At 47.2% G+C, this 27929-nt stretch overlaps 1 protein-coding gene and 1 long non-coding RNA gene across 2 annotated transcripts; one reads left to right on the forward strand and one right to left on the reverse strand.

Moving 5' to 3' along the window:
* Positions 1-697: 697 nt before the first annotated feature.
* Positions 698-25218, reverse strand: LOC105471283 (RAB19, member RAS oncogene family). Its single transcript, XM_011723668.2, has 5 exons — positions 25130-25218; positions 24754-24902; positions 21135-21358; positions 17536-17719; positions 698-2815 (listed from the first exon to the last, which is right to left on the reverse strand). The coding sequence occupies exons 3-5, from the start codon at positions 21333-21335 to the stop codon at positions 2547-2549; spliced, it is 654 nt and encodes a 217-aa protein (XP_011721970.1). The 5' UTR covers positions 21336-21358; positions 24754-24902; positions 25130-25218; the 3' UTR covers positions 698-2546.
* On the forward strand, positions 24520-27365 carry LOC105471282 (uncharacterized). Its single transcript, XR_981055.3, has 3 exons — positions 24520-24786; positions 26301-26372; positions 27214-27365. It is a non-coding gene; the product is annotated as an uncharacterized lncRNA (long non-coding RNA).
* The last annotated feature ends 564 nt before the right edge of the window (positions 27366-27929 follow it).

The following is a 27929-nucleotide window of genomic DNA, read 5'->3' on the forward strand; positions in this document are numbered from 1 at the left end:
ATGTTAAGAGTAGCAGGCTGGGCGCAGTGGCTCAAGCCTGTAATTCCAGCACTTTGGGAGGCTGAGGCGGGTGGATCACCTGAGGTCAGGAGTTCAAGACCAGCCTGACCAACATGGTGAAACCCTGTCTCTACTAAAAATACAAAAATTAGCCAGGTGTGGTGGTATACCCCTGTAATCCCAGCTACTCAGGAGGCTGAGGCAGGAGAATCACTTGAACCTGGGAGGTGAAGGTTGCAGTGAGCTGAGATCGTGCCATTGCATTCCAGCCTGGGTGACAGAGTGAGATTCCATCTCAAAAAAAAAAAAAAAAAAAGAGGAGCAGCAGAACGCAGCTGGTACCTCTTTCCCCTCCACTGGCATCACAAACCAAGGGGACCATTCACTTCCCACAGACCTCACACAACTTCTGGCCACAAGAAGCAGCTCAGTAAATGGCAGCTGCAGTCATAAGTGGTGTTTGTCCTCCGGAAGCCCCAGGTGAGTGTGCACAGCTCCCTGGGACCCTGGAAGGGCTCCCTGGCCTGCTCCTGCTGCCTACCCTGATGTCCCCTAACACAGTCCTGGAAACGAGGGGCGCCTGGTGCCTTCCAGCCTCCTCTTACATGTTTAGTTCTGAAATCCAGGGTTACTCCATTCCAGAAGGCACCAGCTGCTCTCTGGCCACATCTTACAGAAGGGGCAGTACAACGCTGGCTTGATATTCATCTATGAACCAATTTAATTTTAATTCAAAAATGACTTCTGATCTGGCAGATGATTTGGGGTTCTAGAAAGAAATTGGGTCAGGCATGGTGGCTGACGCCTGTAATCCCAGCTTTTTGGGAGGCTGAGGTGGGAGAATCCTGTGAGCTCAGGAATTGGAGACCAGCCTGGGCAACACAGCAAGACTTCATTTCTACAATTAAAAAAGAAAAAAGAAAAAAGACTGGGTGCAGCGGTTCACGCCTGTAGTCCCAGCACTTTGGGAGGCCGAGACGGGCAGATCACGAGGTCAGGAGTTCGAGACCAGCCTGGCTAACATGGTGAAACCCCATCTCTACTAAAAATACAAAAATTAGCTAGGCGTGGTGGCGGGCGCCTGTAATCCCAGATACTAGGGAGTTGAGGCAGGAGAATCGCTTGAATCTGGAAGGGGGAGGTTGCAGTGAGCCAAGATCGCATCATTGCACTCCAGCCTGGGCAACAAGAGTGAAACTCCGTCTCAAAAAAAAAAAAAAAAAAAAGGCCGGGCATGGTGGCTCATGTCCATAATCCCAGCACTTTGGGAGGCCAAGATGGGTGGATCACGAGGTCAGGAGTTCAAGACCAGCCTGGCCAACATGGTGAAACCCAGTCTCTACTAAAAATACAAAAAAAATTACCTGGGCGTGGTGGTGGGCGCCTATAGTCCCAGCTACTTGGGAGGCTGAGGCAGGAGACTCACTTGAACCCAGTAGGTGGAGGTTGAGGTTGCAGTGAGCCGAGATCGCACCACTGCATTCCAGCCTGGGTGACAGAGTGAGACTCAGTCTCAAAAGAAAAAAAAAAAAGAAGAAGAAGATCAGGCGTGGTGGCTCATGCCTATAATCCCAGCACTTTGGGAAGCTAATGTGGGCAGATCACTTGAGCTCAGGAGTTCAAGATCAGCCCGAGCAACATGGTGAAACCTCGTCTCTACAACAAGTACAAAAATTAGCCAGGTGTGGTGGCGTGTGCCTGTAGTCCCAGCCACTTGGGAGACTGAAGTGGGAGAATCTCTTGAACCCAGGATGCGGAGGTTGCAGTGAGCCAAGATCCCACCACTGTACTCCAGCCTGGGTGACAGAGTATGACCCTGTCTCAAAAAAAAAAAAAAAAAGAAAAGAAAAGAAAAGAAAGAAAGAAAAAACATTGCAGGTGTCTCCCCTATCCCAGGTGGGTGGCCAAGGCAGCCCTGCTAGAATAGAGTGAATTCCAGTTCCATCTCCATCAGACAGTTCCTGACCATTTGGCAAGATGGTACTTCTGGTATTTCTGCTAAAAGGCTTTGCTCCCCAAAGTGAAGACCTGAGGTGTGAATGTCAGGAACAAAATGATAGCAGCATTCTGGTTTCTAATTGCGGGCTTTTGTTCCATTCTCCCTGCCTGAGCTGTTTCAAACTGCTCCAGAATGTTCCAAACAGCCTCTTCTCTCTCTTGCTGTTTTGCCTCCCTCCTCTCCTTCACTACGCTCTTCTTCAAGCAAGAAACAAAATTCGGTAGAAGGCAGCAGAAGCGTTGGGGAGACAGAAAAGTGAAAGGGGAGAAGAGTACAATTCGTCCTCCCTCTCCTGGCCTGAAGTCCTGCTTTCTCCGGAGTCAAGAGTCAGTGAAAACAATGGTGCTGGTTTTCCTGAGAGTCAGCAGCTACGACCTGTGGTGTGAGTCAAGGGAGAAGCGTGACCCATCCAGACTGGGAGGATTAGGGGTGAGCGGCAAGTCCACGCTGGGGTCTAAAGTGCCACTGGGGCAACACTACGGTATCCTGGCTACCTTTAGTTTCAGAGGCTGCCTCTTTGGTGGGTGTGACTGGCTTTGCAAACATCTTAGCAAGTGCAGTGGGTCTTTTCACTTGGACCCTGGGCCATAAGAACGGGGCTGGAGTCCAGTGGGAGGCTGTTCAGGGCACTCTCCCCATATAGGTGCAGGCTGTTGCGGGCGATCAGCTCCTTGGCCATGAGCACGAAGAGTTCGTCTATGTTCTTGGATTCCTTGGCCGATGTCTCCAAAACGGCCAGGAGGCCGTACTTCTCAGCCAGTGTGCAGGCATCTTCAAACAGGACGTGCCGCTTTTCCCAGAGGTCACATTTATTTCCTGGAAGGAAAAAGATAAGCAGATATTCCATTGAATAACTTAATCTGGTTTCTTTCAAGATGAACTTTACAAATAACATTTTAGTTCTTCAATAGGCATGCATGCATTCATTCACAAATGGTAATTGAGGGCACACTTTTTTGTTTGTTTGTTTCTTTTGTTTTTTTTTTTTTTTTTTTTTTTTTTGAGACGGAGTCTCACTGTGTCTCCCAGGCTGGAGTGCAGTGGCGTGATCTCGGCTCACTGCAAGCTCCGCCTCCCGGGTTCACGCCATTCTCCCGCCTCAGCCTCCCAAGTAGCTGAGACTACAGGCGCCCGCCACCACGCCCGGCTAGTTTTTTGTATTTTTAGTAGAGACGGGGTTTCACCATGTTAGCCAGGATAGTCTCGATCTCCTGACCTCATGATCCACCCGCCTCGGCCTCCCAAAGTGCTGGGATTACAGGCTTGAGCCACCGCGCCCGGCCTCTTTTGTTTTTTTGAGATGGAGTTTCACTCTTGTCTCAAGGTGGAGTGTAGGCTGTCGCCCAGGCTGGAGTGCAATTTGACTGTGGTGGTGATTAAAGGAATCTATGCATGTGATCAAATTGTGTATAATTATGCACAATTTGTCGCCCAGGCTGGAGTGCAATGGCGGAATCTTGGCTCACTGCAACCTCCATCTCCTGGGTTCAAGCGATTCCCCTGCCTCAGCCTCCCAAGCAGCTGGAATTACAGGCACCTGCCACCATGCCCGGCTAGTTTTGTATTTTTAGTAGAGATGGGGTTTCGCCATATTGGCCAGGCTGGTCTCAAACTCCTGACCTCAGGTGATCGCCTGCCTTGGCCTCCCAAAGTGCTGGGATTACAGGTGTGAGCCACCGCACCCAGCCCTTGCTCCTCTTTTTACTCTCTTTTTTTCCCCCCTCAAACAGCAGAGTGTTGGATGTTGTGTGAGACGGGGCTCATTTAGCTGAGTAGACTGTGATCGGGATTTGCTGGATTGGAGGTGCATAATGGAAGACTTTTGTTTTGAGATGGAGTCTCTGTCACTCAGGCTGGAGTGCAGTGGTGCTGTCTCGGCTCACTGCTACCTTTGCCTCCCAGGTTCAAACTATTCTTGTGCCTCAGACTCCCGAGTAGCTGGGATTATAGGCCAGTGCTACCATGCCTGGCTAATTTTTGTATTTTCAGTAGAGACAGGGTTTCACCATGTTGGCCAGGCTGGTCTTGAACTCCTGGCATCCAGTGATCTGCCCGCCTTGGCCTCCCAAAGTGCCTGGGATTATAGGCATGAGCCACCACGCCTGGCCTAAAGGACTTTCTGAGAAAGCTATAATTTACATACAATAAAAGTTTGCCATAGGCCGGGCGCGGTGGCTCAAGCCTGTAATCCCAGCACTTTGGGAGGCCGAGGCGGGTGGATCACGAAGTCAGGAGATCGAGACTATCCTGGCTAACACGGTGAAACCCCGTCTCTACTAAAAATACAAAAAAAAAAATTAGCCGGGCGTGGTAGCGGGCGCCTGTAGTCCCAGCTACTTGGGAGGCTGAGTCGGGAGAATGGCGTGAACCCAGGGGGCGGAGCTTGCAGTGAGCCGAGATCGCGCCACTGCACTCCAGCCTGGGAGACACAGCGAGACTCCGTCTCAAAAAAAAAAAAAAAAAAAAAAAAAAAGTTTGCCTTGGTTTCCCTGAGGCAGGAATCTAAAGATAAAATTACTTTCCCACAGGATTTGTTCTACCAGACATCAAGATTTATTACAAAACTGTAGTAATTAAGACAAGCTAGACTAGTGTTACTCAACCTGGTTTTCATTACTGTCCCCACAGGAGCCTCTGTAGAGATTTTTTTCCCCTACTTCCCCCTTCTTCTATAAAACATGTTTAAGCCTTTTATTTTGAAACAATTATAGATATATGGGAAGTCATTATATATGTATATATTATAGACACGTGTATATATACACACATATATACACACATATGTATATATACTCACGTATATATACACACACATATCTACACATATATACATATATACACACATATCTATGTGGGGAAAAGAAAGAGAGATCAGCCTGTTACTGTGTCTATATAGAAAGAAGTAGACATAAGAGACTCCATTTTGTTCTGTATTTGAGATGCTGTTAATCTGTGACCCTACCCCCAACCTTGTCCTTGCAAGAGACATGTGCTGCGGTGACTCAATGTTTAATGGATTTTGGGCTGTGCAGGATGTGTCTTTGTTAAACAAGTGCCTGAAGGCAGCTTGCTGGTTAAAAGTCATCACCATTCTCTTAATTTCAACTATCCAGGGACACGTACAGGGCCAAAGGTTGCAGGGACCTCTGCCTAGGAAAGCTAGGTATTGTCCAAGGTTTCTCCCCATGTGATAGGCTGAAACAATGCTGCTAAAAGGTTTATGGAGATGTTTGCATATGCATCTCAAGGCACAGCATTTTCCTTTAAACTTATTCATGTCACAGAGATTTTTGTTCATATGTCTTACTGCCGATTTCCTCCCTACAATGATCCTATTGTCCTGCCACTCCCTTATCTTTAAGATGGTAAAGATAATTATCAATAAATACTAAGGGAACTCAGAGACCGGTGCCGTCGTGGGTCCTCTGTAAGCTGAGCGCTGGTCCCCTGGGCCCACTTTCTCTTTCTCTATACCTTGTCTGTGTGTCTCATTTCTTTTCTCAAGTCTCTCGTTCCACCTAACGAGAAACACCCACAGGTGTGGAGGGGCAGGCCACCCCTTCATCTCTATACATATATATACATAGAGAGAGAGAGAGAGAGAGAGAAAGGGGGGGTCCAGTTTACTCTTCACCCAGTTTCCCCCAATGGTAATATCTTGTATAACTATAGCACATTATCAATATCAGGAAATTGACATGGGTGCTATCCACAGACTTTAATCAGATTTCTTGTCACGAGGCCAGGCTTGATGGCTCATGCCTGTAATCCCTGCACTTTGGGAAGCCGAGGCAGGTGGATCACCTGAGGTCAGAAGTTCAAGACCAGCCTGACCAACATGGCGAAACCCCATCTCTACTAAAAATACAAAATTAGGCCAGGCGCGGTGGCTCAAGCCTGTAATCCCAGCACTTTGGGAGGCTAAGACGGGCGGATCACGAGGTCAGAAGATCGAGACCATCCTGGCTAACATGGTGAAACCCTGTCTCTACTAAAAAAATACAAAAAAACTAGCCGGGCGAGGTGGCAGGCGCCTGTAGTCCCAGCTATTCGGGAGGCTGAGTCAGGAGAATGGCATGAACCTGGGAGGCGGAGCTTGCAGTGAGCTGAGATCCGGCCACTGCACTCCAGCCTGGGCGACAGAGCGAGACTCCGTCTCAAAAAAAAAAAAAAAATACAAAATTAGCTGGGTGTGGTGGTGGATGCCTGTAGTCCCAGCTACTTGGGAGGCTGAAGCAGGAGAATCACCTGAACCCAGGAGGCAGAGGTTGCAGTGAGCTGATATCGTACCATTGCACTGCAGCCTGGGCGACAACAGTGAAATGCCATCTCAAAAAAAAAAAAAAAAAAAATTTCTTGGCCAGGCGCGGTGGCTCACACCTGTAATCCCTGCACTATGGGAGGCCAAGGTGGGTGGATCACCTGAGGTCAGGAATTCGAGACCAGCCTGGCCAACATGGTAAAAACCCTGTCTCTACTAAAAATACAAAAAATTAGCTGGGTGTGGTGCCGGGCGCCTGTAATCCCAGCTACTCAGGAGGCTGAGGCAGGAGAATCACTTGAACCTGGGAGGCGGAGGTTGCAGTGAACTAAGATCGTGCCACTGCGCTCCAGCCTGGGCAACAAGAACAAAATTCTTTCTAAAAAATAAAAAATAAAAAGACTTCTTGTTATGAAATGAATCAATGTCCCACACACTTATTTGTGTGTATGTTTATAATTATACACAATTTGATCACATGCGTAGATTCCTTTAATCACCACCACAGTCAAAGCATTGAACAGCTCCATTCTCACAAAGCTGTCTTTCATGTTATTCCTTTATAACTCTCACCACCCCCGGTCCTCCGCCCCTGCTAACCACCAATCTCTTCTAGTTCTAGAATATTATATAAATGGATTCATATACGTAACCTTTTGAGATTATCTTTTTTTCTTTTTTTCTTTTTTTTTTTTTGAGACGGAGTCTCGCTCTGTCACCCAGGCTGGAGTGCAGTGGCCGGATCTCAGCTCACTGCAAGCTCCGCCTCCCGGGTTCACGCCATTCTCCTGCCTCAGCCTCCCGAGTAGCTGGGACTACAGGCGCCTGCCACCTCGCCCGGCTAAGTTTTTGTATTTTTAGTAGAGACGGGGTTTCACTGTGTTAGCCAGGGTGGTCTCGATCTCCTGACCTCGTGATCCGCCCGTCTCGGCCTCCCAAAGTGCTGGGATTACAGGCTTGAGCCACCGCGCCCGGCCTGAGATTATCTTTTTTTTCACTCAGCATAATTCCTTTGAGATCCATTCAAGTTGTTGTATAAATCAGTAGTTTGTTTTCTGCATACCACTAATGGTTTTCACTGCTGAGTAGTATTCAATAGTATGCATGGACCAACATTTGTGGTTTTTTGTTTTTTGTTTTTTCAAACATAGTCTCTCTGTTGCCCAGGCTGGATTCTCCTGCCTCCATCTCTTGAGTAGCTGGGACTCCAGGAGTGCGCCACCATGCCCAGCTAATTTTTGTATTTTTAGTAGAGACGGGGTTTCAAGGCTGGCCTGAACTCCTGACCTCAGCTGATCTGCCCACCTTGGCCTCCCTACATGTTGGGATTACAGGCATGAGCCACCACACCCAGCCAAGGACCAACATTTGTTTAACCATCCACCTTATTTATTTATTAATTTGAGCACAGCCTTGCTCTGTCGCCCAGGATGGAGTGCAGTGGTGCGATCTTGGCTCACTGCAACCTCCACCTCCCAGATTCAAGCGATTCTCCTGCCTCAGCCTCTCGAGTAACTGGGATTACAGGTGTGCACCCCCATGCCTGGCTAATTTTTGTATTTTTTGGAAAGACAGGGTTTCACCATGTTTGCCAGGCTGGTCTTGAACTCCTGACCTCAAGTGTTCCATCCACCTCAGCCTCCCAAAGTGTTGGGATTACAGGCGTGAGCCACTGTGCCTGGCCTTTATTCATTTTTTTTTGAGACAGGGTCTTGTCCTGTCACCTGGGCTGGAGTACAGTAGCATGGTCATAGGTCACTGCAACGTTAATGTTCTGGGCTCAAGCAATCAGCCTCTCAAATAGCTAGGACTACAGGCACACACCACCACACATGGCAAATTTGTGTGTGTGTGTGTATGTGAGTGACAGGGTCTTACTTTGTTGCACAGACTGGAGTTCAGTGGAGTGATCTTGGCCTATGAAAATTTAATACCACAGATGTACTGTGTATGGCCTTTTGGAGGGTCATAAACCATTGTAATATTGAAGATATTTTCACTCCCAAGAGCATGAATGAATAAGATCAATGGAGAGGAAAAACAGCTCAGAAGCAAACTCATGTATAAATGATGTGTACTCTACAAAAAGATGGTGCCACAGAGCAGTGGAAAAGGTTGCCCTTTTTTTTTTTTTTTTTTTTTTTGAGACAGAGTCTCACTCTGTTGCCCAGGCTGGAGTGCAGTGGCACGATGTCGGCTCACTGCAACCTCCACCTCCTGGGTTCAAGTGATTCTCCTGCCTCCGCCTCCCAAGTAGCTGGGATTACAGGCACCCACCACAACGCCCAGCTAATTTTTGTATTTTTCTAGTAGAGATGGAGTTTTACCATGTTGGCCAGGCTGGTCTTGAACTCCTGACGTCAGGTGATCAGCCCATCTCGGCCTCCCAAAGTGTTGGGATTACAGGCAATAACCACTGTGCCTGGCCAAGGTTGCCTTTTTAGTAAACTGTACCAAGACAATTAGATCTTTATATGAAAAAGTTTTGACCCATACCTTTCACCATACACAAAAAATCAATTACACGTAGATCACAGATCTAAATGTAAAGGCAGAGTAATGATAATAATTAATCGATTAAACTTTAAAAGGTAATATAATCCTGATGATTTCAATTAAGAAAAAGTTTCCTAAATAGGACACAGGAAGTAATCGTTATTAAAGAAAAGATCAATAGATTGAAATATATTAAAATTAAGAGTGTCTGTTCACCAAAATACACCACCAAGAGAGGAAAAGGCTGGGTATAGTAGTTCATGCCTGTAATCCCAGTGGTTTGGGAAGCTGAGGCAAGAGGATCACTTGAGCCCAGGAATTCAAGACCAGCCTGGGCAATACAGCAAGGCCCTATCTCTACAAAACATAAAAAAAACTAGCTGGGGCTGGGCGTGGTGCCTCACATCTCTAATCTCAGCACTTTGGGAGCCTGAGGCCGGTGGATTACTTGAGGCCAGGAGTTTGAGACCGGAGTTTGAGACCAGCTTGGCCAACATGGTGAAACCCCATCTTTACTCATAATACAAAAATTAGCTGGGTGTAATGGCACATGCCTGTAATCCCAGCTACTTGGGAGGCTGAGGCATGAGACTCACTTGAACCCAGGAGGTGGAGGTTGCAGTGAGACAAGATTGGGCCACTATACACAGTGGGTCACAGTATATCTGGGTCACAGTTCGAGACTCTGTCTCAAACAAAAACAAAAACAAAAACAAAACCTAACTGGACATGGTGGAATGCGCCTGTCGTCCCAGCTACTTGGAAGATTGAGGCAGGAGGATTGCTTCAGCCCAGGAGTTCGAAGCTGCAGTAAGCTAGGATGGCACTATTGCACTCCAGCCTGGGTGACAGAGTTGGACCCTATCTATAAAAAATAAAACATAAAAAAACCAAAATGTTCCTTCCTTCAGGTATTTTTAAGAAGAGAGAGGGAAAGGTGACTCCACAGGGTGGAAGATGATGTTTGCAACACATGTAACTGACAAGGGCTGGGGCCTCCTTCAAGAGAGCCTAGTGCAGGGAATGCAGGTGACAGAGCCCAGCAGGACTAGTGCAGTGCCCTGGGGGGATAGCACCCCATCCCCCGTACCGTGCAGGCACTCATGCACAACCATGCTGCAAGATGCAGGATTCGATTCCTCTATCAGGCAACCTTGGCTTTTGAGCACCCCATTGCCTGAAAAATAAACTTTCTTCGAGTTGTGCTTAGTCTAAGACTCTTTCTACCTACAAAGTTGTCCTTCCTCCGTTCTCTCCTTCCCAGGGGCAGGTCTACATCTCATAGAAGACTCCCTGCCTCCTTCTGCTCCTTCTTTTTTTTGTTTGTTTTTTGAGATGGAGTCTCGCTCTGTTGCCCCCAGGCTGGAGTGCAAGGGTACGATCTCAGCTCACACAACCTCTGCCTCCTGGGTTCAAGCGATTCTCCTGCCTCAGCCTCCTGAGCAGCTGGGATTACAGTGGCCCACCACCACGCCCAGCTATTTTTTGTATTTTTAGTAGAGACGAGGTTTCACCATCGAGACAGGCTGGTCTCGAACTCCTGACCTCAGGTGATCCACCTGCCTCGGCCTCCCAAAGTGCTCCTCCCAAGGGGATTACAGGCATGAGCCACCGTGCCCAGCCCTGCTCCTTCTTCTTTATCCCTCACTGCTGTTTCTCCCAATATATCTCTTGCATGTCTATCTCATCCTGTCCCAACATCTGCTTCCTGGAGGACCCACACTGACACAGACTCATTTTCAGAAGATATAAGCTACTCTGAGGAATTAACAAGAAAAAGATAACAAACAGAAAAATGGGACTTGGACTTGAAAAGTATTTCACAACAGAGGATATCCAAATAGCTAACACACATCTGAAAGGTGTTCAGTCTCATTAATAGACAGGGAAGTGCAAATGAAGAACACTAGTGATCTCATGACACACTTCTCAGGATGCATGGAAGTAAAAGAACTAACAGCACCAAATGTTGGTGAGGATGTAGAACAACTGGAACCCGCGCATGCTGCTGATGGGAGTACAGACTAGAATGACCACTCTGCAAGTGGTTTGAGATTATCTAGAGCGGCATGACCATGCAATTTTGCTTCTGGGTATTACCCAACAGAGCCGTGTGCCCATCGGCATCAATAAACATGTACCAGAATGCTCAGAGCAGCATTATTTTCCTAGTTGCCCCAAACTAGAAACAACTCAAATGTCCATTGCCAACAGAACACAGAAATACTCTGTAGGGTGTTCTTGCAAAGGAATAGTATACAAATTATACAAAAGAATAGATTACAGCCACATGCAACAATGGATGAAACTCATAAACAATATCGAGGGAAAGAAACTTAGGCAAAAAGGTATGATTTTGTTTATATATAACGTATAAAACAATAGCAAAACAAGATGAGGCATGGTGGATCATGCCTGTAATCCCAGCACTTTGGGAGGCTGAGATGGGTGGATCACTTGAGGTTGGGAGTTCAAGACCAGCCTGGCCAACATAGTAAAACCTGTATGTACTAAAAATACAAAAATCAGCTGGGCATGGTGGCACCTGCCTGTAATCCCAGCTACTTGGGAGTCTGAGGCATGAGAATCGCTTGAACCTGGGAGGCGGAGTTTGCAGTGAGCCGAGATCATGGCACTGCACTCCAGCCTGGACAATGGAGTGAAACTCCATCTCAAAAAAAAAAAAAAAAAAAAAAAAGCAAAACAAAACAAAACTGCAGTATTTAGGGATGTGGGCTTAGGTATTAAAATGATTAAAAAAGAAAAAAGCAAAGAAGTATTTATCATAAAAGCACTTGCCTTTGGGGCACAGGGAGTAGGGAGTAATGAAGTGAAAGCTGGTGGGGGTGGAGAGTGGGCTGGCAATATTCTTTTTTTTTTTTTTTTTTCTGAGACAGGGTCTCACTGTGTCACCCAGGCTGGAGTGCAGTGGCGTGATCACAGCTCACTGCAGACGCTACCTCCTGGGCTAAAGCAGTCCTCCCAATTCAGGCTCCCTCATAGCTGGGACTACAGGCACATGCCATCATGCGCAGCTAATTTGCAATTTTTTATAGAGATCAGGTCTCCTGTGTTGCTCAGGCTGATCTCAAACTCCTGGGCTCAAGAGATCCTCCCATCTCTGCCTCCCAAAGTGTTGGGGTTACAGGTGTGAGCCCACAAGCAGTCAATATTCTCTGTCTTTTTTTTTTTTTTTTAAGAGACTGAGTCTCTGTCACCCAGGCTGGAGTGCAGTGGTGCAATCTTGGCTCATCACACCGTCCGCCTCCCAGGTGCAAGCAATTCTCCTGCCTCAGCCTCCCAAGTAGCTGGGATTACGGGTGCACGCCGCTATGCCTGGCTAATTTTCTTTTCTTTTTTGTATTTTAGTAGAGACAGGGTTTCACTGTGTTGCCCAGGCTGGTTTCGAACTCCTGAGCTCAGGCAATCTGCCCGCCTCGGTCCCCCAAAGTGCTAGGACTACAGGCATGAGCCACCACGCCCGGCCAATATTCTCTGTCTTGACCCAGCTGGTGTTTGCTCAGCTGTTCCCTTTGAGATAAATCAATGTGTACTTTTCTTTATATACTTAATATATCCCAACAAAAACGATTTTGAAAATCCTTTCCCATAGTCGCTGTCATCAACCTGCTCAGTGTCAAAGCTGGACTTAGATCATAATGATCCCCAAAGAAGTTTCAATCCAAGACCGTTTTCAGCAGACATTAGCACATTTGAGTGCTATAGTAGGCTGGGAAAGGGGTCCCATGGAGACCAGGCTCTAGCCTCAGGCAGCTGTCAATGCTAACAGGGTCTTTGCAGGTGTGATTAATTTGAGGATCTTGAGATGGGGGGATTATTCTGGATTAGCTGGGCAGGCCCTGAATGCAACCGCAAGTGTCCTTACAAGGCGGAGGCAGAAGGAGCCTTGATCCCATACAGGGAGGAGAAGGTGATGTGAAGGCAGAGGCACACAAAGCCAAAGATTGCACCAGAAGCCAGAGGAGGTGAGGGACCGAGTCTTCCCTAGAGCTTCCAGAGGGGCACGGCCCTGCTAACACCTCCATTTCAGCCCCGCAGGACCGATTTCAGACTTGTAGCCTCCAGAACAGTGGGAGAACACATCTGCTGTTTTTAGCCCCCAGCTTGTGGCAGCTGGTTACAGCAGCCACAGGAAGCTCGTATAGCGCGCACCTTCAGGAGAAGCATGCGCGTGTTTTTAGCTGGTGAGCCTGAAGCTCAGGGCTGAGCTCTGCTTCTAGAAGAAAGGAATGAGAGCCCCTGGTGGAGGAAGGGATGTGGTGGGAAAAGGAACCTCTGCAGCCAGGAATCTGATCTACTCCCTGCATCCTGCGCCATCTGTGCATTTTGACTTTTTTTGTTTTATTATTATTTTTTTTTAGAGATAGGGTCTCCATCTGTTACCTAGGCTGGAGCACAGTGGCTCAATAATAGTTCACTTCAGCCTTGAACTCCTAGCCTCAAGTGATGTGCCCACCTCAGCCTCTGGAGTAGCTGAGACTACAGCATATACCACTGAGTCAACTCTTTATTTATTTATTTATTTATTTGTTTGAGACAGAATCTCGCTCTGTCACCCAGGCTGGAGTGCAGTGGCATGCTCTTGGCTCACTGCAACCTCCGCCTCTTGGGTTCAAGCGATTCTCATGCCTCAGCCTCCCAAGTAGCTCGGACTACAGGCACTCACCACCATGCCTGGCTGATTTTTTTTGTATTTTTAATAGAGACAGGGTTTCACCATGTTGGCCAGGCTGGTCTCAAACTCCTGACCTCAAGTGATCCGCCCACCTCGGCCTCCCAAAGTGCTGGGATTATAGGCGTGAGCCACTGCGCCCGGCCTTGAAGATTTTATTCAATCTGTTCTGTATGACTATTTATACATTTGACTGCATAAATAGTAATGTATTTGGCCATGGGGCATTGGCCCAGACCCTGCTGAGGGTGTTATGTAACACAGAGTACACTTTTCTAAAATCTGACAAATTCTGAACTCTGAAATATTTGAAAAAAACCCTGCTGAGGGTTTTTGTTGAGTGACTGTGGACCTGTAAATATAACAGGACTTTAAGCAGAAGGTTTGGCTAAGATCCTTAGAGGGACAACTATCAGATGCTGAAGAAAGTTATGAGACAGAGCATCCAGGATAACCTATAAAAAATGGTCGGCTCACTATAATCCCAGCACTTTGGGAGGCCGAGGCGGATGGATCACTTGAGGTTAGGAGTTTGAGACCAGTCTGTCCAGCACAGTGAAACTCTGTCTCTATTAAAAATATAAAAATTACCCAGGCATGGTGGCAGGTGCCTGTAATCCCAGCTGCTTGGGAGGCTGAGGCAAGAGAATCACTTGAACGCTGGTGGCAGAGGTTGCAGTGAGCCGAGACTGCACCACTGCACTCCAGCCTGGGCAACAGAGCAAGACCCTATCTCAAAAAAAAAAATTTTAAAAAATAAATAAATAAATAAAAAATGAGGTCACCTCCTAAAGCCCTTGCTGCGATGGAGTGGGGATGGGAGAAAGATGGGAAGCCAGCCATGCCCAGAAGAAAGCAGGGCTGGGATCTGAAGTACCTTATGAACCATGTTCAGGAATATGTGCATTATTCTAAGGGAAATGGGGGCCTTTGAGGGTTTTACATGGGGCCATTAGGAGGAGCCGGGCCCCCTGTGGCCAGCTAGAGGAGGAAGAGCTGTACAAATCAACATGCAATCAACCACTGACACCGGGGTCATTCCTGTGCTGATGAAGTGGCTTCAAGGAGCTGGGGATAAACTTCTGAGACAGAAAGAAGCACCTGTATGAGGCAATATGTGCAGGGACACTTCTGTGAGGGATGACATAAATTTTTCTGGATTCAGGCGGGGAGGCCACATACAGAAAACAGGAAGGCCCCTGTGTCAGCCCTCTGACAGGGACACCTTATCAACTGGGAGATTGCAACACTCCAGGTCATCTTTGGGGGTATTTCTAGAACCGAGGAAGAAGTGAGGCAGAGATGGTTGTTATGAAAGACAGACTAGGGTAAAAATACCAAGAAAACATTCTGAGACTCCTGGAAATCCTGCGACATCCTGGCATCTGTCACCCTTCTCTGATGCATCTGTTTCACAGGGCGACTAGTTAAAGATGGAGCTGGCTGGGGGAGAGGCAGCTGGGGGCTTGTGGGCTGGAGACAGGGAGCTGCCTTCAAAGATAGCACAGTGGGGCCAGGTGTGGTGGCTCATGCCTGTAATCCCAGCACTTTGGGAGGCCGAGGTGGGTGGATCACCTGAGGTCAGGAGTTCCAGACCAGCCTGGCCAACATGGTGAAATCCTGTCTCTACTAAAAATACAAACATTAGCTGAGGGTGGTGGTGGGAGCCTGTAATCCCAGCTACTCGGGAGGCTGAGGCAGGAGAATTGCTTGAACCTGAGAGGCAGAGATTGCAGTGAGTCAAGGTCACGCCACTGTACTCCAGCCTGGGCAACAGAGCAAGACTCCGCCTCAAAAAGAGAGAAGGTAGCACAGAGGGAGGCACCTGAGGTTGGACAGCTTTCCCTTCAGCCCAGAGGAAGAACTGCCTCCATTGTGTCCTGGAGATGCATGACCTTAATAAAAAGGTAGATCTGGTCCACATTCCTGGGGAAACCGCATGTAGCTTAGAACTGCTTCATTCCCAAGTGAGATGCGTGCTATTCTGCCCTTCTCTAGGAGTCACTATTGCTGAGTTTCCTTCTGCCCCTGGAGGGCATGGGCTGCACCTGCCTGTCCACTCTGGCCCTTTGTATGCCATGGCACAGCTCTCCCATCTTTGCTCTACTACGACATAACTGTTTCCTTTTATTATTTATTTATTTATTTTTTTAAGAGACCAGGTTTTACTTTCTCACCCAGGCTGGAGTGCAGTGGTGTGATCACAGCTCCCTGCAGCCTCAAATTCCTGGGCTCAAGTGATCCCCCCACCCCAACCTCCCACCACATCTCACTATTTTATTTTGTTTTAGTTTTTGTAGAGATGAGGTCTCACTATGTTGACCAGGATGGTCTCAAGCTATCCTCCTGCCTCAGCTTCCCAAAGTGCTGGGATTACAGGCATGAACCACCACCCCTGGCCCAAAGACATTCATCACAGAAATAGAAAAGATTATCCTAAAATTTATATGGAACCATGAAAGACTCAGAATAGCCAAAGATATCCTGAGCAAAAAGAACCAACCTCGAGAAATCACATTGCCTGACTTCAAATTATACTATAGAACTATAGTAACCAAAACAGTGTGGTACTGATAAAAACAGACACATAGACCAATGGAACAGAATACAGAATCCAGAAATAAATCCATATATCTACAATAAAGTCACTTTCAACAAAGGTGCTAAGAACACATGTTGGAGAAAGGACAGTCTCTTCAATAGATGGTGCTGGGAAAACTGGATACCCATACGGAGTGCAATGGTATAATCAGCTCACTGCAACCTCTGCCTGCTGGGCTCAAGCAATCCTCCCTCCTCAGCCTCCTGAGTAGCTGGGACTGCAGGTGCACACCACCACACTCAGCTAATTTTTTTAATTTTTTGTAGAGATGAGGTTTTGCTATGTTGCTCAGGCTGGTCTCGATCTCCTGGGCTCAAGCAATTTACCTGCCTTGCCCTCCAAAGTGCTGGGATTACAGGCATGAGCCACCGCGCCCCACCTAGTTTATGTTTTTTTTTTTTTTTTTTTTTTGAGATGGAGTCTTGCTCTGTCACCCAGACTGGAGTGCAGTGGCCGGATCTCAGCTCACTGCAAGCTCCTCCTCTCGGGTTCATGCCATTCTCCTGCCTCAGCCTCCCAAGTAGCTGGGACTACAGGCACCCGCCACTTCGCCTGGCTAGTTTTTTGTATTTTTTAGTAGAGACGGGGTTTCACCGTGTTAGCCAGGATGGTCTCGATCTCCTGACCTCATGATCCGCCCGTCTCGGCCTCCCAAAGTGCTGGGATTACAGGCTTGAGCCACCGCGCCCGGCCGTTTATGTATTTTAATGTACATTATTGGTAAACACTTATAAATTGACTCTTCTTTTTTCTTTTTAAAAATCCACTTGTGGCCGGGAGTGGTGGCTCAAGCCTGTAATCCCAGCACTTTGGGAGGCTGAGGTGGGGGGATCACAAGGTCAGGAGATCGAGACCATCCTGGCTAACATGGTGAAACCCCATCTCTACTAAAAGTACAAAAAAATTAGCCGGGCGTGGTGGCAGGCACCTGTAGTCCCAGCTACTCGGGAGGCTGAGGCAGGAGAATGGCATGAACCTGGGAGGCGGAGCTTGCAATGAGCTGAGATCGCGCCACTGCACTCGAGACTGGGTGACAGAGCAAGACTCCGTCTCAAAAACAAACAAACAAACAAACCCACTTGTACCCAATAAATATATATATACCTACTAGATTCCCATAAACAAGTAAAAAACAAAATTCACCTGTTCACTCTGCAGTAGAGATTGTCAAAAATAAAAACAAAGGGGCAGGCACAGTGGCTCATGCCGTAATCCCAGCACTTTGGGAGGGCCAGGCAGGAGGATCACTTGAGCCTGGGAGTTCAAGACCAGCCTGGGCAGCAAGGCAAAACCCCATCTTTACAAAAATTAAAAAAAAAAAAGGGACTGGGCATGGTGGGATCCAGTTTAAAGGCACTTTCTGGGGCCCTATCCATCACTTGCACATTTAAGATTTCATTTTCCACTGCCATCAGAAACACGCAGAAAGCTGAGCATCCTCAGAGGAGAGTAAACCAAAGTTAAAAACTTCAAAAATGCCATACCAATCAGCATAATGACCAAATTTGCAGCTCCATACTTCTCTATCTCATGAATCCAGTGAGGGACGGACTCAAACGTGGACCGCCGGGTGAGGTCATAGGCGATGATGGCCGCGTGGGCACTGCGGTAGTAGCTTTGGGTGATGGTGCGAAAGCGCTCCTGGCCAGCTGTGTCCCACACCTGCATCTGGAGAAGGACAGGAAGGGGAGTCCAAATCAGGGGTTCCCACAGGTAATGGGAACTCCTTCACCTACATCGTCTTAAAAACACAGTTTTCTGGGTCTCACTTCTAGATATTCAGACCCAGTAGATCTGGAGTAGGATGCAGGAATCTATTCTTTCAATTTTTCACTGGATGACTTGGGTATCCTCCTTGGCTGGGGAACTACCATCTAAGACAAACTTGTCCATTCTGCAACCCGCGGGACACATTTGGCCCAGGACAGCTTGGAATGTGGCCCAACACAAATTTTTAAACTTTCTTAAAATATTATGAGATCTTTTTGCAATTTTTTTTTTTTTTTTTTAGCTCATCAGGTATCATTAGTGTTAGTGTAATTTGTGTGTGGTCCAAGATAATTCTTCTTCCAACATGGCCCAGGGAAACCAGAAGCTTGGACAGCCCTGATTGAAGGGATGCTGCTGTCCGAGAGGCGGACCTATTTTATCCTGGGGTCTTGTGTTCTTTGCCTTTTCACCTGATTCATCACGTGGTCCAGATTTGGGGACTCATCTTTTGAGCCTGCGCATGGATCTGAACACCGGCAAAGGTGATAATATTGGCCGAACTGTTTTGATTTTAAAGGAACACTAGCCGGGCGCGGTGGCTCAAGCCTGTAATCCCAGCACTTTGGGAGGCCGAGACGGGTGGATCACGAGGTCAGGAGATCGAGACCATCCTGGCTAACACGGTGAAACCCCGTCTCTACTAAAAAATACAAAAAACTAGCCGGGCGAGGTGGCTGGCGCCTGTAGTCCCAGCTATTCGGGAGGCTGAGGCAGGAGAATAGCGTAAACCCGGGAGGCGGAGCTTGCAGTGAGCTGAGATCCGGCCACTGCACTCCAGCCTGGGCGACATAGCGAGACTCCGTCTCAAAAAAAAAAAAAAAAAAAAGGAACACTCAAGCTGTTCATGTCTGGAATGTCCTCACAATAATGCCTCCCAAATTAGCCACCCAAGCAGCAGCACCAATTCACACAGCCTCTCACAGTGTCTGAGGGTAACAATTTCTTCATATTCTCACACTATTTATATAAAATTTATTTTTTAGAGAAAGTTTGCAAACCATACACCAAAGCTAGAGATAATAGAAAAATGAGGCTGGGTGCAGTGGCTCATGCCTATGATCCCAGCACTTTGGGAGGCTGAGGTGGCGGATTGCTTAAGCTCAGGAGTTTGAGACCAGTCTGGCAATATGGTGAAACCCCATCTCTACGAATCATACAAAAATTAGCTGGGCATGGCGGCGCATGCCTGTAGTCCCAGCTACTTGGGAGACTGACGCAGGAGGATCCCTTGAGCACAGGAGGTTGAGGCTGTAGTGAGCTGAGATCATGCGCCACTGCCCTCCATCTGGGCAACAGAGTGAGACCCTGTCTCAAAAAAAATTTAAAAAACCCCTCATACACCTATCATCCAGATTTAATAATTAATGAGATTTTGTTACTTGCTTCATCTAGCCCTTTCTGTTGATTTCTTTGAGGTATTTTTAAATTTTTAAAATTTTTATTTATTATTTTATCTTTTTGAGACAGAGTCTTGCTAACTCCCAGGCTGGAGTGCAATGGTGTGATGTTGGCTCACTGCAACCTCTGTCTCCTGGGTTCAAGTAATTTTCATGCCTCAAGCCTCCCGAGCAGCTGGGCTTACAGGCGTGTGCCACCACGCCCAGTTAATTTTTTGTATTTTTAGTACAGACAGGTTTTCACCACGTTGGCCAGGCTGGTCTTGAACTCCTGACCTTGGGTAATCTTCCTGCCTCAGCCTCCAAAAGTGCTGGGATTACAGGCATGAGCCACCGTGCCTGGCAGTTTATGGCATTTTTGAGTACATAGAAAATTTGACCTCTTTTTTTTTTGAGACTCTGTCGCCTAGGCTGGAGTGCAATGGTATGATCTCGGCTCACTGTAACCTCTGCCTCCCAGGTTTGAGACATTCTTGTGCCTCAGCCTCCTGAGTAGCTGGGACTATAGGCGCCAGCCACCACGCCTGGCTAATTTTTGTATTTTTAGTAGAGACAGGGTTTCAACATGTTGGCCAGGCTGGTCTTGAACTCCTGACCTCAAGTGATCCATCTGCCTCAGCCTCCCAAAGTGCTAGGATTACAAGTGTGAGCCACCTTGCCTGGCCGCTAGAACATTTGACCTTTTAAGGCCAGGCATGGTGGCTCATGCCTGTAATCCCAGCACTTTGGGAGGGTGAAGTGGGAGGATTTGAGCCCTGGAGTTTGAGACTGGCCTGGGCAACACAGGAAAATCTCGTCTCTACAACAAATTTAAAAAATGAGTTGGGCATGGTGGGGTGCACCTGTGGTCCCAGCTATTCAGGAGGCTGAGGTGAGAGGATCACTTGAGCCAGGGAGATGGAGGCTGGAGTGAGCTGTGATCATGCCACTGGACTGTAGCCTGGGTGACAGAACAAGACCCTGTCTCAGGCTGGGTGTGGTAGCTCACACCTGTAATCCCAGCACTTTGGGAGGTAGAGGCAGGTGGATCACTTGAGGTCAGGACCTTGAGACCAGTCTGGCCAGCATAGTGAAACCCTATCTCTACTAAAAATACAAAACTTAGCCAGGCGTGGTGGTGTGCACCTGTAAATCCAGCTACTTGGAATGCTGAGGCATGAGAATTGCTTGAGCCCAGGAGGCAGAGATTGCAGTGAGCTGAAATTGCGCTCCTGGACTCCAGCCTGGGTGATGGAGTGAGACTCTGCCTCAAAAAAACAAAAACAAAAAGCCCTGTCTATCCCCTCCCCCCGCCAAAAAAAAAATAATAAAAGCCAATTTGACCTTTATATAGTCAGAGAAATGTATAAATTTGAGCTTCATAGTTAGATTCAGCAATATTTTTTTTATTGGCTTCTGGATTCATGTCTCATTTAAAGCCTGATTTTCCCATTCCATGATGAGAAAAATAAATACTCTCATGTTTTCTTCCACTATTTGTATGATTTCATGTTTTGTATTGAAATATTTTATCGCTCAGACATGTGCTTTGTTGTTGGGAATTCTGGCTAAAAAAGGTGGAACTGGTTGGGCGCGGTGGCTCACACCTATAATCCCAGCACTTTGGAAGGCCAAGGCGGGCAGATCACGAGGTCAGGAGATCCAGACCATCCTGGCTAACACGGTGAAACCCTGTCTCTACTAAAAATATCAAAAAAAAAAAAAAAAAAATTAGCCAGGCGTGGTGTTGGGCACCTGTACTCCCAGCTACTTGGGAGGCTGAGACAGGAGAATGGCGTGAACCTGGGAGGTAGAGCTTGCAGTGAGCCAAGATTGCACCACTGCACTCCAGCCTGGGCAATAGAGCAAGACTCTGTCTCAAAAAAAAAAAAAACAACAAAAAAGGTGGAATCAGTCCCGTCCCAGTGCCCTCTGACCTTCACTTTCTTGCCATCAATATCAAGGGAGCGCACGGTAAAGTCCACTCCAATCGTGTTCTGCTGTGTCTCCGTGTAGACTCCAGACTTGAAATGCTGCACCACACACGTCTTCCCCACATTGGAATCCCCAATGAGGATAATCTTGAACAGATAGTCAAAGTTCTCATCTGCTGCCCTGGCTGAGCCGGAGAAGTGCATGGTTCTTGCCACCTAGAACAGAGCTAGGTAGAAAGGATGGAATTCAGCACCAGGAACTGGGGATCCAGTACAAGACAAGACGGAGGGAGGTCATTACCTTCACAGCACTACATCCTTGTGAGAGGATGATGCTAATCATGCTAGTTAGGCATAGAGGAGTTGTCCCCATAAGCGGACATCTGCCTTACATGTGTTGATCTTACTTTAGGGGTGCTCTTGGAATAGTTTCTACTGCCATTCTCTGGTGGGTCCAGTGGACGGTCAACACCATCAGATAAAAGCAGTGATATATCCTAGGCCTAGAGATGAGGTGCCACATGCTCCATCAGAGTGCCTGGAAAGCAGGAGGATGGCTGAGGAAATGCCTACAGCAGTGACTCACCTGCCATTGGACATTCCACCAGTGTCAATTTTACCTGGGGAGAAAGACTCCCAACTGCTATAAGGCTGACCATCCAGGCCAGGCACGGTGGCTCATGCCTGTAATCCCAGCGCTTTGGGAGGCTGAGGTGGATGGATCACCTGAGGTTGGGAGTTCGAGACAAGCCTGACCAACATGGAGAAACCCCGTCTTTACTAAAAATATTAAACCGCCTGGGTGTGGTGGCTCATGCCTGTAATTCTAGCTACTTGGGAGGCTGAGGCAGGAAAATCCCTTGAACCCAGGAGACAGAGGTTGCAGTGAGCTGAGATCACGCCATTGCACTCCAGCCTGGGCAACAAGAGTGAAACTCCATCTCAAAAAACAAACCAAAAACAAAAATGCTGACCATCCAGGCAGCCAGCAACAAGGACTGATAAGCGGTGATTGGTAAGTCAACTTGGAGAAGAGTGACATGGCCTTTTTGTCTTGTTTGGAGCCTAATTTTTTCAACCAGGGAATTAGGATTTTGAGAATATTCAAAATTAAAATCATGGCTATATTGTTATGGCATATTTTACCAAAGGCTGGTTATGGCATGTTTTACCAAAGGTTTTTTTTTTTCTTTTTCCTTTTTTTTGAGACAGAGTCTTGCTCTGTCGCCCAGGCTGGAGTGAAATGGCATGATCTCAGCCCACTGCGACCTCTGCCTTCCAGTTCAAATGATTCTCCTGCCTCAGCCTCCCGAGTAGCTGGGACTATAGACCTGCACCACCACACCCAGCTGATTTTTGTATTTTTAGTAGAGACAGGGTTTCACCATGTTGGTCAGGCTGGTCTCGAATGCCTGACCTCAAGTGATTTACCCACCTCAGCCTCCCAAAGTGCCGGGATTACAGGCCTGAGCCACCACGCACTGCCGGAAAATTAAGGTTTCTAATGACAGTGTTTCACAAACTAACTGATTATCAGAATTATCTGCGAGTATCATTGAAAAATATATATTTCCTTCTTTTTTTTTTTTTTTGAGACAGAGTTTCATTCTTCTTGCCCAGACTGGAGTGCAATGGTGTGATCTTGGCTCACTGCAACCTCGGCCTCCCTGATTCAAGCGATTCTCTTGCCTCAACCTCCCAAGTAGCTGGGATTACAGGCGCCTGCCACCGGGCCCAGCTAATTTTTGCATTTTTAGTCGATACGGGGTTTCACGATGTTGAGCAGGCTGGTTATAAACTCCAGTCATCTGACCTCAGGCGATCTGCCCACCTCAGCCTCCCAAAGTGATGAGATTACAGGCATGAGCCACAGTGTCTGGTTGGAAAATAAAGGTTTCTAATGACAGTGTTTCACAAACTAACTGATGGTCAGAATTATCTGGGAATATCATTGAAAAAAATATATTTTTGGAGCTCATCCCAGACTTGCTAAACTAATTTTACCTTGTTCTTTTAAAAATTATTTCTTAGTATTCTTTTTTTTTTTTTTTTGAGACAGAGTCTTGCTCTGTCACTCAGGTTGGAGTGCAGTGGTATGATCTCAAAACTGCACCAGGCCAGGTTTTGTGTTTTGTGTTTTTAACTTTAAAATACGTTTACTGTGCCAGGCGCAGTCGCTCATGCCTGTAATCCCAGCACTTTGGGAGGCTGAGGCGGAAGGATCACTTGATACCAGGAGGTTGAAAGTAGTCTGGTCAACATAATGAGACTCCCCACCGCCCCCCCAACCCCCAGCCCATCTTTATTAAAATCATAAGAAATAGGCCAGGTGCAGTGGCTCACACCTGTAATCCCAGCAATTTGGGAGGCTGAGGCAGGTGGATCACTTGAGGTCAGGAGTTCAAGATCAGCCTGGCCAACATGGTGAAACCCAATCTCTACTAAAAATACAAAAAATTAGCCGGGTGTGGTGGCATGCACCTGTAATCCCAGCTACAGGGGAGGCTAAGGCAGGAGAATGGCTTGAACCCAGAGGGCAGAGGTTGCAGTGAGCCAAGATCGCACCATGGCAGTCCAGCCTGGGCAACAAGAGCGAAACTCCATTTCAAAACACAAACAAACAAACAAACAAAAACACAAAACTAAAAACCTCTCTCTCTCCCCTCCCCTCCCCTCCTCTCTCTCATGCTGTCTCTTCCCCAGGTGATTCTGATGACGAGCCAGGCTTGGAAAACACCAATTGACCAAGTCACCTACCTGAAACTTTACTCCCACCATCAGCATCCCTGGCTTAAATGTCCACCTATGCTTCAATATCTCTGATCACAAGGAACTGACTACCTCCTGAAAAATTTCCATTTTACACCGGGCAGTTCTCACTTCTGTGGGATTGACACCTCCCTCCATGAGGTTTCCATCTGTCTAGCTCAGTGCTATCCTTACTCTGCCAAGACACATCACATTCCTGTTCCACATGACAGCCCATCAGATATTTGAAGCAGCAAGAATATCCCCCCGAGGAGAATATCTCCATCTTCTTTAACTGTTCTTCATGAGAGTGTGTTCGGACTCCTCATCCAATAGCTCTAAAAGTAACTGAAACCTGATCCCACTTAATGATCACATCTGATGTGCTGCAAATTGCCCCTGCCTTGTGACATCCTTCTTCTCTGTTTTACCCTGGTTTTCTCTAAAGTCATAGACAAGGACAGTCTGTCTCATCACACAAGGTAAAATGCACTCAAGTGTCCAATCTGCATGCAAAAACCCAGGGCTTTAAGGCGATGAAGAAGGATCCCATACCTCTCTTGGACCTCTCTGAAATCAATATGGGTAGATGATCCAGCAGACAACAGACACAAGCAAACCACTTTTTTCCTGTCTGACTTTTCAACTAAAGACAGCCATTCCACTTCCGGTGTCTTGGTCTTATCACTGTAACTTGAGCTGAGACTTTACTTCCATGTCTCCCCTCACCCTCCGGAGTCCTCAGGGTTTCCACAAAAGCCCCCTTTCATTTAGCTTACAAGCCTTGCCGGGAGACACAGGCAGGGTCCACCCCGATGATGTCCTCCCGCCGGCATCCCGCAACCTTTGCCTTCCTGGTTCACCTGTCACTTACCTGTCCGGCTCTCTCACCTCTGCTGGTCAGCAGGTAATGTTTTCTCTTTCTTCTGGTTTTCCTTTTCAGCCCTCAGTGCCCCCTTCTTCCTCCTGCCTCGCTGCTTGGTGGGAAGTGTAGTTCTGGCCCCAGGTGTCAGGTTTGGCGTCCTGAGAAAGTGAAAGGAAAGTACAATCCCTCCCACCTGCCCTGAGCCCAGGGCTGCCGCAGGGTACAAAGCACCAGGTGAAAGTGGCCAGCACAGGGCAGAGCGCAGAGCCGGCTTTCTCACCAGCCTTTGCCAGCCTAGCAGAAAGCCCTCACGGGAAGGAATAGCCAGCGAATTCAACCAGCGCTGGCCCATACGATGCTGCCCCTGCTCCTTTCTTCTACTTACCTTCTCTTGTGTGTTCTTGCATCCTTTGCTCTCAATTTGTCCTGCTGTCCCTTGTTAGGAAAAAATTTCAGAATGTATCTCATGTAGTAACAGTGACTGTTTTGCAAAATGTTTGGGTCAGTTGTACATGTGCATATTGTACTGGGTGATGTAAAAAAAAATTTTTTTTTTGAGACAAGGTCTCACTCTGTCACCCAGGCTGAAGTGCAGTGGCACCATCATGGCTCACTGCAGCCTCAACCTCCTGGGCTCAATAATCCTCCTGCCTCAGCCTCCCGAATATCTGGGACTACAGCTGGCCTGGGGGTTGTTAGCTGAGAGAGTATCAACTAAAGGAGGATATAGACCTTAAGTAATTTATTTTATTATATATATGCATATTTTTTAGAGACAGGGTCTTGCTCTGTGGCCCAGGCTGGAGTGCAGAGGCGTGATCATGGTTCACTGCAGCCATAACATCCCAGGCTCAAGGAAGCCTCCCACTTCAGCCTCCCAAGTAGCTGGGACTACAGTCATACACCACCATGCCCGCTTATTATTTATTTTTTTTTAGAGATGGGGTCACCCTATGTTGCCCATGGTGGTTTGAAACTCCTGGTTTGACCAGGCGTGGTGGCTCATGCCTGTAATCACAGCACTTTGGGAGGCTGAGGTGGGCAGATCACCTGAGGTCAGGAGTTCGAGACCAGCCTGGCCAACATGGCAAAACCCCATCTCTACTAAAAATACAAAAATTAGCCGGGTGTGGTGGTGTGCCTATAATCCCAGCTACTCTGGCAAGAGAATCGCTTGAGCCTGGGAGGTGGAGGTTGCAGGAGCCAAGGTCGCGCCACTGCACTCCAGCCTGGGTGACAGAGTGAGACTCCGTCTCAAAAAAAAAAAAAAAAAAAGAAAAAAGAAAAAAAGAAAAACTCCTGGGCTCAAGTGATCCTCCTGCCTTGGCTTCCCAAAGTGCTGGGATTACAAGGCATGAACCACCGTGCCTGGCCAGATTGTAAGTAATTTAAGTCTTTGTTTTGTCGATCTGAATATCTCTTTGTGAGGAGTCAGAGAAAGGAGATGATGCAAAAAGAAGGAAACAAAAATTAAAACTAAAAGAACTTTGAAGGTATATGGGAAGAAAGAGCTGAAAAAAAAAGTCTGCCTCACTCTCTCAAAAATTCTACCATAGAGCAAAGGTTACCGTGCAGAAACCCTCCAGTTTATCAGTCCCAGACGCTGGCGGTAGAAGCATGAAGCTGAGGTGAATTTTCCTTACTATTTTTTTCCACAGAGTCTAGAACAGTAACTGTCTCTCATTGTCTATCACAGGGACCAGATTTTCTCCACTACATAGGATGTGATATGTAGGCAGTTAAATGGCATTAAAGACACAATAAGTAAAATTGAAACAGAGACATCTGGTTTGATAAAATGTCGACATTGGTGTCCTGTTTCCAAACTGTGGGCTGAGACCTATAAATGAGTCATGAAATCAATCTTTGTGGGTTGCAACCAGCTTTTTCACAAGCAGGGATTAGGAAATAATTTCAGAATGTATCTTGTGTAGTAACAGTGACTAATGTTTTGCAAAATGTTTGGGTCAGTTGTACACGTGCATATTGTATTGGGTGATGTAAAAAAAAAATGTTTTTCTTTGAGACAGGGTCTCACTCTGTCACCCAGGTTGAAGTGCAGTGGCACCATCATGGCTCACTGCAGCCTCAACCTCCTGGGCTCAAGCAATCTTCCTGCCTCAGCCTCCTGTGTTTCTGGGACTATAGGTGTGCACCATCATGCCCAGCTATTTTTTTTTTCATTTTTTTCAGAGCCAGGGCCTCACTTTGTTACCCAGACTGGTCTTGAACTCCTGGGATCAAGCAATCCTCCCACGTCAGCCTCTCAAAGTGCTGGATAACAGGTGTAGGCCACCGTGCCCGGCCTGAAATGTCTTTTTTACTGTAGGCTGGGGTCCACAACGTTTGGGAAGCACTGAAATACAGGGCAATGTATTCACTGTCCAAGAATATTACTTCTATGATGTCTTCAGATAACCTTGAAAATATTTATCTTACCCAAAATTCCAGTTACATATCCATTTTCAGGATACTCTCTTCTGGGTGAGATAAACTCAACACTGGCAAGCAGAGCAAGAGAACAAGAGACTCTGCCAAATATTGCTGCAGGGTGAGAACCACCAGCACAATGTGGAAATCCAGTGTAGGTCAAGATTCGCCCCAAATGTGTGATCGGGAAATAAAACCTGTTAGGTGTCAATGTCATGAAGCTAAGTGTCCAAATGTTGTCTTTTTCCGGTAATGGTTACTTTTTTTTCTTTTTTTTTTTTTTTCCGAGATCAGGTTTAGCTTTTGTTACCTAGGCTAGAGTGCAATGGTGCGATCTTGGCTCACTGCAACCTCCACCTCCCGGGTTCAAGCGATTCTCCTGCCTCAGCCTCCCGAGTAGTTGGGATTACAGGCACCCACCACCACACCCAGCTAATTTTTGTATTTTTAGTAGAGATGGGGTTTCACTATGTTAGCTAGGCCGGTCTCGAACTCCTGACCTCAGGTGATCTGCCCACCTTGGCCTCCCAAAGTGCTGGGATTATAGGGGTGAGCCACTGCACCCCGGGTGGTTACAGTTTAAAAAAAAAAAAGTCACCTGACTCAGACCCACTGAGCACTCGGAGAACATCTACAGGTAGAAAACACATTTTACAAATATTTAAATATCCTGATGGTTTTGGAAGTCAAGGAGAGAGAGATGCTGCCTCTGTCTACCACCCGACCCTCTCCACCAAGGTCACTATAAATACAAA

Source organism: Macaca nemestrina, chromosome 4 (assembly GCF_043159975.1).
Source record: "Macaca nemestrina isolate mMacNem1 chromosome 4, mMacNem.hap1, whole genome shotgun sequence".
NCBI classification, from domain to species: Eukaryota; Metazoa; Chordata; class Mammalia; order Primates; family Cercopithecidae; genus Macaca; species Macaca nemestrina.